The sequence below is a fragment of the Microtus ochrogaster genome, chromosome 2 (assembly GCF_000317375.1).
Source record: "Microtus ochrogaster isolate Prairie Vole_2 chromosome 2, MicOch1.0, whole genome shotgun sequence".
In the NCBI taxonomy this organism is placed as follows: Eukaryota; Metazoa; Chordata; class Mammalia; order Rodentia; family Cricetidae; genus Microtus; species Microtus ochrogaster.
Genome location: NC_022010.1, coordinates 67248757 through 67265250, shown reverse-complemented (window position 1 = coordinate 67265250; position 16494 = coordinate 67248757). Strand labels below are relative to the sequence as shown.

At 35.8% G+C, this 16494-nt stretch overlaps 1 protein-coding gene across 1 annotated transcript in view; it reads right to left on the bottom strand.

Annotated features, from left to right (window-relative positions):
* Iqcb1 (IQ motif containing B1) overlaps nt 1–16494 on the bottom strand; it is a 56209-nt gene that overhangs the window by 7120 nt on the left and 32595 nt on the right. Inside the window, exons 12-13 of the mRNA XM_005345088.2 lie at nt 14399–14547; nt 11455–11586 (exon numbers count right to left, since the gene is read on the bottom strand). Of these exons, the coding sequence (XP_005345145.1) occupies nt 11455–11586; nt 14399–14547 (281 nt within the window). The remainder of the gene's footprint in view (nt 1–11454; nt 11587–14398; nt 14548–16494) is intronic.

Sequence of the window (16494 nt, the reverse complement as noted above, 5' to 3'; positions counted from 1 at the left end):
AAAAAATAAAAAAAATCTGGAAAACAGAGAATGGTAACCAATCTAAGATCTGTTAATAAGGTGATTCAGCCAATAGGCTTTCTGCATTCTGGCATTCCTTTGCCTTCTCTGTTACCTAAAGGATGGCCTCTTATAGTTGTTGATTTAAAAGATTATTTCCTCACTATACCTTTATAAGAAAAAAACAGAAAAAATTTGCATTCATAATGCCTAGTTATAATTCTCAGCCTGCTAAGAGTTATCAATGGAAGATTCACCCACAGGAAATATTAAGTAGCCCTACACTTTCCCAATATTCTGTAAGTCAGTCATTGTAAATGATATGTAAGTAATTTCCCTGAGTATAGTTTACCATTACATGGATAATATTTATTATCCGATTCAAATGTATATACTTTAGAAACAATGTTTGAAGAAGTAAAGAAAATTTTGCCTTGTTGGTGATTACAAATTGCTCCTGAAAAAATACAAAGAGATTATATTAATTATTTAGGTTATAAAATAGGTTTACAAAAAAATTAGACCCCCAAAGGTGCAAATTAGGAGAGATTGATGGCATACTCTTAATGACTTCCAAAGATAGCTAGGAGACATTTCCCTTCTATGGCACAATATTGGGATAAAACCTGATAATCTGATTAAGTTAAACAAAACCTTAGCTGGTGATAAGGACTTAAACAGACCCATGGAATTATCAGATGAAACAGAGAATTGGCTTTGATTGAAGAGAAATTACAGAAGGCACATGAGGATCATGTAGATCTGAGTCTTAACTGCATTTTGGTCACATTACCCACCTAACATTCCCCAATAAGAATTTTAATGTAGAGAGAAGATATTATCTTAGAATGAAGCTTTTACCACATAAATTGAGTAAAAAATTAAAAATTTATGTGGAAAAGGTCTCAGTTAATTCTCAGAGAATTGAGACTTCATCAATTAGCAGGAAAAGATTCAGCAGAATTTATAGTACCTTTTAATGATGAAATTGACAAATCACTGGAAGAAAGTGATTCCTGGCAAAGAGCTTTTAGTAAATTTTTGGGAGAGACCAACAACTATCCCAAAAGCAAGAGAATTATAAACATATAAAGAGAATTAACTGGCTACTTCCTTGCATTGCATGGCACACACCAATAACCAGAGCCCCTACATTCTATACTAATGCAAATAAATCAATAAAGGCAAGTTACAAATTAGAAAATTTAAGTAAAGTGGAACAAAGCCCTTATAATTCTGTCCAAAAGTCAGACTTATATACTATTCTCATGGTACTAAGGGATTTAAAAAAAAAACCTATCAATATAGTTACCGATTTGTGATTTGCAGAAAGAGCTGTTTTACATATTGAAGCTAATGAATTTATACCAGATGATGCAGAATTATTCAGTTAGAAGATAAGATCAGGAATAGGAATCATCCCATATACATAACACATATCAGATCCCATATGGGTCTGCCAGGTCCTCTAGCACAAGATAATGCAGAAATCAATCAATTATTAATCAGAAATGTGCTGAGGGCCTCAGAATTTCATTTAAAAAATCATGTCAATATCAATGGTGTAAAAGAAGACTTTTCCATCACATGTCAACAAGCCAAGGAAATTATAAGGAAATGTCCTACTTGTTCTTTATACAATCAAATGTCACTACTTGCAGAAAGTAACCCAAAGGGTACTCACAGGGATGAAATGTGGCAGATGAATGTGTTTCATTTTATAGAATTTGGAAAACTAAAATATGTACACCACATCATTGATACCTATTCAGGGTTTTAATAGGCAACTGCTTTGAATTTGGAAAAGACTGATTCAGTAATTACACATTTGCTGGAAGTTATGGCCGCCATGGGTATACCTGTACAAATAAAGACAGATAATGCTCCAACATATGTCTCTAAGAGGATGAAATGTTTTTTTTGCTTATTATAATATAAATCATATTATAGGTAAATCACACAATCCTACAGGGTAGGCAGTTATAGAAAGATCACATCAAACTCTAAAGGATATGTTAAATAAACAGAAAGAAATGATAAATGCCCCCAGAAACAGATGTATAATATTTTATTAATTTTGAATTTTCTAAATGCTAATGAGAAAGGAACAACAGCTGTGGAGAGATATTATATTGGATAGTAGAAAATAACTACAGAAGTAAATTAGCTGCTATACATTAAAGATTTACTCACCTCAGAATGGAAAATAGGACATGTTTTATGTTGGGGAAGGGGTTTTAATTTTGTTTCCACAGGAGAAGAAAAGCTATGGATATCATCAAAATTGATAAAGATTCAATTTGAACAAGAGACACCTCTTAAGTAAAAGAGATGATAATTCATTAAGCAATATGTCTGTTTAATCTAAACTAACCTATAAAACTAACAAATGATTTTCATTTGATCAGATATAACTTGCCAAAAGAGAATTTCCCCAAAATTAGGGCAGTGGAAGGGTTTTGTTTCTGTCTTTACAGGAGAATAAAGGTATCCAGTTAAGGAAACTGAAGACCACTGTACAAATGAGACATCGGGGAAAAAGGACAAATCATCCAGAAAAAATATCTTGAGAAAAAGAGCAAATTGGCTATTGGTTTATCACATTTTCAATAGGAGAAAATTTCATATATCTTCCCAATTATTCTACTGTTCTCTACATACATATAATCCAAATAGTCTTTTTGTAGTCCCAGTATAATTAAAAGTCAAAGCTGACTTTGGAGTTGGAATGTGGCTCTCTCCTTCTCTAAACCCAAGCATGCTTATTAAAGTAAAATCCAAAATCTGTCTCTTGTTAGAAGAGCCACCTGATATAGGACATAAAAAATACAAATATTTAACGACTATTTTATTGACACTAATCTTATAATCCTTTGGTTTTATATTGACTCTTTAACAGTTTTTCTTAATATATAAATTTTATAATACATGCACACACATATATTCTAAATATTTGTCATGACATTAATGGTCATATAGAGTACTAACTAATTTTTTTTTAAAAAAGGTTTCATCTACCTTTCTGTACATGATTTTGGGTTTGAGTCTTTATCAGTTTTCTGCAGTGAACCATGAGCATGCCTAACAGTGACCTTTGAAGGAGGATGCAGCCCCACAATGATGATTCTCCAGGACTATGATATCACCACTAATCTGAAAAATGCCACATAAAGATAGGCTTTGGACTACAAACTTCTCCGAACAATTTTGAGGTGCCTAGCTGAAATGATCCCAGTCTTACAGACCACTCTAGTGAGGACTTGAGACAAGCCCTGCCCTTTCCCATTACAAAGAGACTATACAACAAATGATACAGCTATCTCTCCCAGGACTTAACAAATGATCTAATTTTTTCTTTTCAGGATAACCTCCCCCCCCCAGGAAGTAAACTTAAGAACACATGGCTATCATTTCCAAGAGGTAGGGTGGGCGGTTTTGGCCTTTCTTTGGGCTAAGGGTATCTGTCATTGTTTATGGGGATTGGTTACACGTTGATATTAGTAATAGACAGGAAAAAAGCTAAACAAAGAAAATTAGATTCAAGGTTCTTGTTTTGAAAAGAAAAAAAGAGGATATAGATACGATAGGATAAAAAGGGTAGATAAACAATCTATTTAGAAAAAAACGGAAGATACAAATATAATATTAAAAGGTATATTACTAAATACACTTTTAAAAAGCAACTATTAGCTTGAAATGTTTTATATTAGATTAGATTTTTGTATATTGTATATAAAGTTTATATATTGATACAAATTTGAGATTTATTTCATTAGGATATATTGTACATACATTTCTACTCTTGTTCAAGATACTGTACCTATACAACTCATTTACAATATAATGCAAATTTCTGGCCCTTGAAAATTACTGTCAACTGTTTAGCATAACAAAGAAATACAGGTTAATAGTTAATCACCTATTATAATCAAACTGATAGTATCATTAGGTATGTTTTCAAGATTAAACAAAAATATATTTTAGATAGACAGGTCATCTTCAAATAGCTCAGAGGTCTATAGAATATGGCATTTAAGATGTTTTAATAACAGATTCTTTTTTTAATGACAATAAGGTATGTCTGTTTCTGGTAGCACTAATCTACTTCAGAGAAGATAATGGGCAAAGAAGAAACTCCACATGGATTTTTTTTATATATTTATTTATTTATTAGGTATACAATATTCTGTGTATGCCTACAGGGCAGAAGAGGGCACCAGACCCCATTAGAGAGGGTTGTGAGCCACCATGTGGTTGCTGGGAATTGAACTCAGGACCTTTGGAAGAGCAGGCAGTGCTCTTAACCTCTGAGCCATCTCTCCAGCCCTCCACATGGATTTTACTTTCTTTGTGGTATAAGTAACCCACTGGGCAAGGAAATGCCCCTACCTCGACTGCTGACAGTATGCTGTCCTAATTAGACAAGCAGGCCACAAAAGAAAGTGACTGACAAACATTGCCAAGACAAGGAAGGACAGTCTTTCAGAATATCCTGCCTTACAGAAAAATCTGTTGGATATTCTACGGCCTGGAGGATGAAGAAAGATGCCCCAATGTTGCAAAGGAACTTGGACTGTCCAGGCAGTTTCTGTCATTTCTTACATTTTTTGGAAGTTGCTTGCTCACATGTTCTGCTTGAAAGCCCCCTGCCCAGCTTGTTAAACAACTTAGCACCGGTAACACCATTTTGCAAGGCTTGTACTGAATATTCAGGATTTTAACAAAGGGCAGTTTAAAAGCTGCCAAAACGAGATAGAGACACCTGTGGCTGGGCTGGGGGAGGAACGGTGAATACCGAGAAAGACACCCTGTCTGCCCTAGACAAGAGCCAAGGCAGCCCATATCTGAATTCTCGGGAACCAGGGACCTTGTCCTGACTTGAACTCGGCCATATTCAAACTGACCAATGAAAACCCTGTAACTATGCATCTCGCTTCTGTAACCGTGCTTCTGCTCCCTTTACCCTATAAAAACCCGCTACCCCAGCCTGACAGCGCGCCAGTCCTCCGAGAGACTTGGACGCCCCAGGTACCTGTGTATCTGAATAAACCTCTTGCTGTTTGCATCCGCTGGCCTTGCTGTTCCTTGGGAAGGGTCTCCCCAGACTGAAAGACACTCTCTGAGGGTCTTTCATGCTTACTCAGTTAATATTTCCTTTTTGGGTCTCTGAGGGAGTTGAAGGTTAGATAGTTATAGTTTTCCTCGTTTACCAGACACAGAAAGCAAGTTATGATAGAAAGTAAATTAGGTACAAGACTTTGAACCAAGATAGGATAGATATGGAATATTTTCTCTAAATTTGTCAAATGCAAATGTACTAGACATTGTTGATGTATTGTCTGTATATATTATATAGCTATTGTACTTATTGTATATAGTTTTTCTTTTATTAGTTCTATCCTTTTATATTATTTTAGACAAAAAAGGAAATATAGTGGTATATTGTTTTAATAAACAAAGCTTGCCTGAATATCAGTGCAAAGCACCCACACTAGCCAGCCATACAGGTCAGGCAGTGGTAGCACATACCTTTAATCCTAGCAGCCATACCAGTTAATCATAAAGGCTTGGCAGTGGTGGTGCATGCCTTTAATCCCAGCAGTAGAGAGGAATATAAGATGGGAGAAGACAACCTCATACACAGTCTCAATTTGAGGATTCACTGAGGCAGGATCGCCCATTTTTGGTCTAAGAGCCAGTGGTTGGCTCCTTTCCTTTTATGATCTTCAGGTTGAACCCCAATATCTGTCGCTGGGTTTTTAATATTCATGCTACAACTAACTGCTCACAAGTTTGTTTTTTTTTTCAAGGAGGTCAAAAAGCTAAAAATAAGAGCTCAAACTGTATAACAGAAGACAAAGTAAAATTCATAAAAATGAAGATTTTTGGTGTATCAAAGGACACTATTCTACTGAATAGAAAAAACATTTCCAAATCATTTATCAGAAAAGGATCAGTATACAGAGAACTCAAACAGCTTATCAACAAAAAAGAAAACTGATTTGATATGGTCAAAAGTCTTGAATATGATTATGTAAATGGTAAATAAATACATGACAATGTACTGAAAATCACTAATCATAATAGAAATGCAAATCTAAAATATAATGAAATAACAAGTCACATTTATTAGCTATATTTAAAACAACAACAAAAAACTGGACTGGGGACAAAACTCAGTCAGTAGAGTGCTTGCCTCACATGCAGAGTTCCTGGGTTTAATCTCTAACACCACATAAAACTGTACAGTATAGCAGCGAATACCTGTAATCCCAGCACTTGGGAGGGGAAGGCAAGAGGACCAAAAGTTCAAGGTCATCCTCAAAGTTACACAATGAGCTCTACAGCAGTTTGGCCTTCATGAGATCCTGTCTCATGTCAAAAAGGCAAACCAAGAAATGCATCCCCCTCCAAAACAAAAACAAAATACACACACACACACACACACACACACACACACACACACACACACTATAAAACCCTTGAACACTATACTATTGTTTAGTAAAATATGCAGCACACCTACAATGGAATGCTATCAAAAATATTTTTTTGAGACAGTTTCATTATATAGCTCAGTCAGGCCTCCAACTCCCAGAGATCTGTCTACCTGTCTCTGCCTCCAGAATATGCCCAGTGGAATTTTATTCAAATTTTAAGAAAAAAATTCAGACACAAGCTACACCCTGAATAAGTTTTAAAGACACTATACTAAGTGAAATAATTGTACACAAGGGATACTGTATGACTTCATATTAAGTACTTAATCAAATTCATACACACATGGATAGTTTTTAGGATTTAAGGAGGAAGTAAGTATGCTATTTAATCAAAATTGTTTAAAATTAAAATTTAGAATTAAAGGAAGAAAAAATCTAATGATGAATGGTGCTAAAGGTGACATAACAAAGTAAATGTACTTCATGTCACTATATTGCTAAAATGGTTATTCTTAGGTTTTGTGGCTTTATTTTTGCAGTGCTGGATATATGTAGTAGTTTGCATATGCTAGTATTTTATATGTTTTTAAAGATTTCTTTTTGTTTGTTCGTATGTGTGTGTGTGTGTACACAGTGTGTGGGTGTCCATGGTGACCAGACAAGTATGTCAGTTCCACTGGAGCTGGAGTTCCTGGTGGTTGAGAGCTGCTCAATGTAGGTGTGAGGACCCTAACTCAGGTACATTGAAGGAGCAGTAAACACTTTTAAGCTCTCAACTCTCTCCAGTCTGATACATACATTTAAGAAACTATCAAATTATTTTTACATTCTTAAGAGAATCTGAGCAATCACATTTCTTCTATTAACTTGCCAACACTTAAGTGATTTGATCTTTTAGATTCTAGCCATTCTAGACATTCAGTGTGGATTTCCTCACTGTGGTTTTAATTAAATGAGTGTTGATGCACTTTCTCCTGTGTTTGTTACTTGTATATTTTCTTTAAAAGATTTGTCTTTTCAAGTCTTCAGGCCACTTATAAATAGATCACATGTTTTCTTATTGAGTTTTAAAATCTCTTTCTATGGATTAGTATACAGATAAATGATCAGCAAAGACATTTCCCTAATCTCTGTTTTGCTTTCATTATCTTAACAGATCTATAGAGCACATGTTTTAAATTTTGATGACATTCATTAATTTTCTTCTTTTGACTCCTGAAGTATTTGAAAAATCACTGACTAATTCAATTTCACAACTTTTACCATATTTTCTTCTAGAAGTTTTATTTTTTGAGGTCATGTATTTAATTATATTTAGGATACATCTTGGGTTAAACTTTGTACATGGTATGGAATTTGGATTGAAGTTCACTTTTCTATATAAAGATCTGCAACTGTGCTGTGGGATAATCATTTTGTACATTGTAAAGATTTGCTACTAAGATTGAGTTAATAAAAAGCTGGTTGGTCAGTGACCAGGCAGGAATTATAGGCGGTACAACCAAACTAGGAAAATGATAGGAATAAGTGTGTCATCAGAAAAGAAGTCAGCCAGGAAAACTCCCACCTACAAATGGTTCCCACAGTCCAGCATGGATCCAAAGGTCTAAAAATGCTTTACAAAAGGTTCTAAATACACAAAAACAGAGCCAGTTGCAGCTTCCTTGTCTCACAGTCTCACACCAATGTCAAGGAAGAGATGCTACCTGCAAGATGGAAATGGCCACCAACTGCCATGATTTAAGTGGCCTGGTGGGTTCTGCAGTCTCATACATGGGCCACAGTACATAGAGACTTTTCCAAGTTGCTGCCTGTGGGCTTGAGAGCTCTGCCAGCATACTTCATGGTGGGTTAAGGTTTTTGCTCATGCAGACAAAATATTACAGATACACAGTAAAGACAGAATCAAATGAAATAAAACCTCTAAACAGGTTATAAAAGCTTGGGAGAGAAAGGAAAAAGGGTAGAAAAATTCCTTCAAAAAGAAATAAGAGTAATAAAAAATATAATAAACCACATAAAGATAGAAAATACACAGAGAGTTTGGATACTGTATGTTATTGTGCTATCTTAAATTTTTTGGCTGCTACGAGACACCGATTATGAAAACTGCTAGATTCAACCAACCTATATATTTTGAAAACACCTTTACTTCAACAATTTATGTCAAAAGATATGTTACTCTGGGAGAGAGATTATGCTTTTATTTCACATGAAGTGAGATTCTGTAGACTCATTTTGACTTAAAGAAAATCAGGTTTGATCAAGAAGACTGCTAAGAGCTGCAGGTAGCAATGGCTTAACTAGAGGCCACAAGAATATACAGCAGATGGCAATTGGTATTTGACCCACCAGATGAGTAATCCTCAGATGGAAGAACCCCATTCAAACAAGGCTTGCAGGGGCACAGACTCTGAAAACTGGCTACTCTGCAATTTTATATTCCATCTACTGGGCACACATATAGTTGTAGATGGTCAGGAAGATGATTTCTACTTAATATGTACAATTTTGATGAATAAAAATAATACTAAGATATTTTTCATACTCAGACTGACATATAAAAATTACAATGTTCTCAATTATAAGGACAGCCTTTTACATATTTAGCTGATTTTAGACTTCAGAGCAGTTTCAAAATAGACTAGATGCCCCTGCAAAATATGCACAAGGACAAGTTCCCAGGTGTCTGTCTACTAAACCAAAGTCAGGTTGATAACATTAAGACATACCACCCTGCAGCAATTGATTTTTTTTTTTTTTTCGAGACAGGGTTTCTCTGTGGTTTTGGAGCCTGTCCTGGAACTAGCTCTTGTAGACCAGGCTGGTCTCGAACTCACAGAGATCCGCCTGCCTCTGCCTCCCGAGTGCTGGGATTAAAGGCGTGCACCACCACCAACCGGCTTGATTTTCTGCATGTACTCCTGGCCTTGGTTTATGATATAAGGCTCAAGGTTCAGTCACTAACTGTTTATTGCTAAGGTCCTAAATTTCAATGTCGCTCTCCATCATGTCCCTTAGGCCATGTGCAGACATGCTGTGCCTCCCACCTGTATGGCCATGGTTATAGTCAATGTGACCTCCCTAGCCTGAAACTGTATGACTTATTACATGTTATTAGAATGGGCTGAACCATGTATATGAAACTCATAATTGTCCAGAGTTTGGACAGCTGAAGAAGGTGAGTAGGTTAGTAAATGAATGAGTGAAGAATGTGTGTGTGTGTGTGAGTGTGTGTGTGTGTGTGTGTGTGTATAAAAAAATAATGTAGAAGCGAGATATAGCTCTATGTGGAGAAATGTAGCAGAGTAGAGAGAAGAAATGTGTATAGGAGAGAGATTTTTCAAGAGGTAGAAAAAGAGGTTACAATCAGAAAGCATGTGATTTTTTTATTCCCCTCAGACAGAAAAAGTTCAGTTCTTTCCTAAAGACCCTCAGACAGATAAGAACTTTTTCTAAGTTCTGTCATTCTTTTATGTTATTGTTGCCATGTATTTTACTTTTTAGCATGCTACAAAGACTATATTATAAATTATTACATTGTTCAAAACAAGAACCAGCAACTAAAACCAAAAGCTTATTTTAGAAAATGAAAAGTTTTCAGTGTGAGATGGCTCAGTGAGTAAAGGCTCCTGTCTACTGCCAAGCCTGATGATCTGAGTTTGATGTTAATAACCTACATGGTGGAAAGAGCGAAATGACTACAAATTGGCTTATGACCCCAGACAATAAACAAACAAATAAAAAAAATTAGTTAGAACACTAACACATGACTATCGATTTAGCTATAACCTGTATCTATTTAGTCTTACAATAATAGAAATGAGTAGCTGGCATAAAGGTTAAGCATCCCATAACACTGAGGGTATTAACAATGTAGTGCATATGACAAGAATCAGTGATATTTTATAAAGATTTAAACAATGAGGAAAATCTCTTATATAGGTAAGACTAAATAGTGTTATCCAACTTATTTTTTATCATTGCTCTGCTCTAGTGGTTACTAGGTTCACATATGGTCACAGATACGAATGTATTCTGCTTTTCATTTTGTAGAGGTCAGGCTCTGGAAGAATAAAATGATAAATGGTAGGATTACCTAAAAGTATTATATCAAACCTCTAACATTAGTCATCTAAAGTCTTTATATTGTAGAAATTTGTGTTTATATAAGGAGGGGAGAGGAAAGGAGAAAGGGAAGAAAAAAAAACATGCATTCAGATGCAAGCAGCATTATAGCACAATCCTAACAAAACAAAAGCAGTACTTTGATATACTAAGAATGGTTCATTCAAATAAGTATAAATTATCACTTTCTCCATAAAATTTGACAGTTTGGAAACATGGGAGACAAAAAAGTAGAGATGATCTGTGGACATACAGGGAATTCAAAATGACAGGAATGCTGAGTCATTCTAAACAAAAAAGAGAAATGACCTTCAAAGATGTGCAGGTTTGTAAGATCAGGAACTGATAGCGAAGAAGCAGGTAGCACCCGCTTTGTTACACTGTGCTCACACAAAGTCAGACATATGGGTGTTTTTGTTGGGGAAAAGGTGTCAGTAGCATTACAGTAATAAAATCAAAAAGGCAGGTCATCAAATTTTACAACTTACTAGGTCTTGGAGGCTCATTAACAGACTAGTAAATACAAGTTCTTATACATGTGTTTGAGCATATGGAGGATAGGATGAATAGTCGTTGATTGACAATACAGATTCGTATTAGAAGATTCAAAGCAGACAAGATTTTACTGTGCTCTTATAAAAAAAGTAACATACAAGTTTCATTGACAAAGTACAGGAAGTAACCCATTTTTAAGTTCAGTTTCCATTTATTATCAATTATACCATTTGGTCCTGTAACTGTAAGAAGAGTTCAATTTTACTAGCTCTATGGAACTACCTTGCATCCAACAGTCAATATGCATACACATATATGGAACGCTGCTTTGGTGGTGAATAACATGCGATGGATTAATGAAACATGTTCTTCAGCATAGAAACATACATACCGGATGTCTTCTGATATAGTCAGCCACTTGTTGCTTCAATTCAGCTCTGCGTTCATCGGTGAGTTCTTGGAGTCCATGCCAAGGGGCAAATAGTTTATTTTTCTTACGGCACCTTGCTAGAAATTTAAGAACCTAGAGTGAGGCAGAGAGAAAAAGAGCTTGAGTTCTGGTTCCTTAATAGCTATCTTAACCTACAACCATTAAGCGAGTAAGTAGCATTCTTCTACAACCTCTGCTCTAGTTTCTGCCTCTGAGTTCCGGCTATGACTTCCCTCCCTCGGTGATGTAACCTGAAAGTGTAAGATGAAATAAATCCCTTTCTTCCTAAGTTGTTTTGGTCATGGTGTTTTATCATAGCAGTAGAAACACTAAGACACTATATGTAAAACAATAGTATTCCAAAATGTAGGCACTGTGAACATGTTAATTACATTATTAAGCTCTCAAATCCTGGTAGTTATATATACTTAAGTGCATTTCAGTTTGGACTAGGCATGTGGCAAATGTTCTACAGCCACATGTGCTTACTTAGCTTGTGTACTGAACAACCAAGACCTCCCTACAGTGTATCTTAAAAAATGATTATTTAAAAATATGGTACAATGTGCCCTTTAATGGCCACTGTTCTGTTCAAACTACCTCTAGTACTTTTCTTTTTCTTTCCTCTTTCTTTCTTTTCCTTCTTTGAAAGTAATCCCCACTGGGGATCGGGGGGGTGAGGGGGTTGGTGGCACAAGTCTTAATTCCAGCGCTCACAATGAAAGCAGACAGATCTGTCTTGATTTTGAGGCCATCTAGTCTACAGTGTGGGTTCAAGGACAGCCAAGGCTACATGGAAAAACCCTCTCTTGAAAAGCCAAAACTAATAATAGTAGTAATAATAATAATAATAATCCTCTTAGTTCTGTTTCCATTTTGCTAACTTTAGTCCATTCTTTTTCTTTTTTTTTTTGTTTTTTTTAATTGAAAATTTCCACCTCCTCCCCTCCTCCCACTTTCCTCCCCTCCCCCCGCTTCCCCTCCCCCTCCCTCTCCAGTCCAAGGAGCAGTCAGGGTTCCCTACCCTATGGGAAGTCCAAGGTCCTCCCTGCTCCCCCCAGGTCCAGGAAGGTGAGCATCCAAACAGACTAGGCTCCCACAAAGCCCGTCCATGCAGTAGAATCAAAATCCAGTGCCATTGTCCTTGGCTTCTTGTGTTCTGATTTTAATAATTTTTTTTTTTTTAGATTGAGCAGGCATGAGGCAAATGTAATTAGTCTTTTTCCTTGGTTATTAATGGAAAGTATGAAAGCACCAAACAATTTTGGCATAAGCATCACTACTTCTCTAGGGAATGCACATGAGCTAGATTATCTCAGAGAGTCTTTTACAAAATACTAGATTCATTTAAATCAAGCAAATTAGTACATCAACTCTATCAGGGTCCACCTGATTGTATGGCTGGGAGGAGTTTGAAAAGAAGGGGCAACTATGAAGTAGAAGCATCACAAAGAAGGCAAATTTCTTTCAAAAGAAGTATCTCCAACCTGGTCATAAATGAGCTACCCTTAGCTCGGGGTAAATATCAGAAGTATGTATATAATTCAGGATGGTACAGAACTGTTTGTTACATATATAACACAGGGAGGAGGACAAGACAGATCACTCTGCACATTTCCCTAGTATTTATTCTACTGGTTCAGAAATACCTTCATAGGAGAGACAGCTTAGCAGTTACGAGCACAAACTGCTCTTGTAAAAAAAACCTAGGTTTTGCTCCCAACATTTATGTCTGTTGGCTCACAACTACCTATAACTCTGGCTCCAGGCACTGGGATGCTTCCGACTTCAGTGGGTATTGGCAATTCAAATCCATACACCTATACAAACATGCTCACATATAATTAAAAAAAATAAGTTAAAACATCTCTATAAATATTAATCCACATTCAGTGTTTGAAATTTATCATGGTAAGAAATGAGAATTAACAGCAAAATCTACAAAAAGATGATTAAGCAACATGCTTTTAAGACTTGAAATCTTGCCAGGTGGTGGTGGCGCATGCCTTTAATCTCAGTACTTGGTATATCTCTGTGAGTTCGAGGCCAGCCTGGTCTACAAGAGCTAGTTCCAGGACAGGCTTCAAAGCTACAGAGTAAACCCAGTTTGAAAAACCAAAAAAAAAAAAAAATAATAATAATAAATAAATAAATAAAATAAAATAAAAAAGACTTGAAATCTTAATAGAAGCCTAATGATGTATAAGAGAAGTATCAAGAGGGAAAAGATTACTAAATGAAAAAACCCTGTGCATGCTTTCCCCAGATATTATTTACTACACATAATCCCCAGGAAAATAACCATTTGAGGATATCATTCTACAATTCAAGAGTTATAATATTCTAAATAATAGCCAATACTTTCCATGTAACTTGATTATTTTAATAAAATATGATACATTCACATAGGATTTTTTTAATTTACAGACTTCAGAATCCTTATGTATGTCATCTGATGAATATAACAAAATAAAAAAGATAGAATAAGTATCCATTCAACTCAAGCTCATTGAGAGCTGACACCAATATAGAAGGCTTATTAGTTCCCTATTGAGAAACCTGTAGTTCAAATAAGAGAGAAAAATAATAACAAGGTTTCAATCTAGAAAATGGCAGACAGTGCTAAGAACTTAAAGTCTAAATCAGCTTGAGAAGAAGCAAGTAGGTTGTTATTATTACTATATATTTTTTATGTTGCTAGGAATTAAGCCTACAGTCTTACACATGCTAAGAAAGTAAGTACTTAACCACTGAGCCATACTTCTAACCCTAAGTTCTTATAAAGAAACTAAGGTCCCAAAAGCTAAGTGGTTGATTATGGGTTTATATTTGGTAAACAGCAAAGTCAGTTTTGGACAATTGTTTGTTTCTTTATGTAAAACTTTGTATACTACAGCAGACTCACTGCTCTTTGAAGTGTAACAGCTGCTTTATACTCTGTGAGAGCTGGCCTCTGTTGGCGGAAGTTCTTCCTTTCCCTGTATCCTCTCCAATGTTTCTGGATAGTTAATGCTGACTTCTCTTCCATTTCCCTATTGTATTTCTCCAGCTGACCTAAAGAGATGATAGACATTATTATAACATATTCAACTATGTTTTCTCAAGCTCTGAAATTAGGACAACAGTAGTAATGACAAATTTACAAGGTTTTTTGTTTGTTTGTTTTCAAGACAGGGTTTCTCTGTGTTAACAGCCTTGGCTGTTCTGGAACTCAACTCTTGTAGACCAGGCTGGCCTTGATTAAGCTCACAGAGATCCACCTGCCTCTGCCTCCTGAGTGCTGGGATCAAAAATGTAAGCCACCACCCCCCAACAATTTTATAGTTTTTAATTTTTTCAACACTATTCACTAATTTGCCAAACTCTTCTATTTTATTATAGTTCTATGATTGTAGAAGCTAAAGCTTTATTAGAATATGCAGTTAATTTCCAAAAGGACTCATAATATTTTTGCCTCAGAGTAATGAGAAAAAGAGGAAAGGTCAATATTATAAATGGTCTGACAAAAGAATTATAAGTTCATGTAGAAAAGAATTTCATGGGAGCAGGGGGGAAGTAAAAGTGTGTTTATGTACTCATTAATCTACTTTGTGTATTTCCAAACTTCTCTCTGGTTTGTCACACAAATGAGACTTTCCTTTGACTTTTGGAATTGGTCAGCAGCATACAGCTCAAGGTTCACCGAAGTTAAATGACAGGAAAAAAGCCGTAGAACAAAGTACCAGTGGTTAATACAAAGCAGGTATCTTAGAGAGAAAGTATTAAAAAGAAACTGATAGAATTTAATGGCTGACCTGTTGTAGAGGGGTGACAAAGAGAAAGTCAGAATGCTAAATGGGAAAATGAACAGACTTTTGGTGCATTACCTGAAATGGGGAATCAATAGAGAGGAAATATGGAAATGAGATCTGACTTTAGTTTTCGGAATATTTGTGGATAGTAAAGAACACTACCCAACAGGCAGTTGGTCACAAACGCAGCCATTACATATATGTGGCTACTGAGTGGATTTAAATAAAATAAAATGAAACATTCAAGTTCTCAAGTGCAGTACCACATTTTGAATATTCAATAGCTACTTGTAGCTATTGCTACTGTATTGACTGGTGTAGACAGAACTTTTCACTGGTAACATAAAATGTTCTACTGGGCAGTGCTACTTAGAAACTTAAGAGAGAATGTAGGGTGGAAAGAAAGCCAAGGATAAGAGTGCTAAGCATTTTGCTGATAGTTGACATTGTAGCTATGGATAGGACATATCAGGCAGAGTAAGTAATATGAGAATAACTGAAAAAGGACAAATTCTGGAAAATATATTTAAAGTAAAAGAGAGGGGGCTACTGAAGGTTCTTGGGAATGAATAATAAAAACAAAAAGGAAGTAAATGGATGAGGGAAAAACTGTGAGAGGATACGCATGGAGCTGAGTTGATAGTACTTCGCTAGGAGGTGGTTCTGGGTTTAATTCTCAGCATAGCATAAAACCAGGTGTGCTGATCCACTCTTAATAATCTAAGAACTTGGAAGGTCGAGGCAAGAGGATAACAAATTCAAGATCATCTTTAGCTACATACTGAAGCCAGCCCAGGATATATGAGATCCTGTCAAAAAAACAAAACAAACAAACAAAAAATCCTAGGGAGATGGCTCAGTTGACAAAATGCTTACTTTGCAAGCATGAAAAACCATAAAATGTTTACTATGCAAGCATGAGAAACCAAGTTTGTATTCCTAGTACCTATGTAAAATCTGGGCATAATGGCACCTGGCTGTAACCCCAGTACTGGGGAAAGATGGGACAGAGATAAGCAGACATTGGTAGTTTGCTAGCCAGCTAGCTTAGCCAAGTGCTGAGTTACAAGGACCAGGGAAAGATCCTGTTTCAAAAATTAAGGTGGACAGGGATAGAGAAAGACGCCTGATGTTGACTTCTGGCCACATGTAAACATTTGTACTCACTATACATGCACACACACATGAACATATACACACAAATACTACA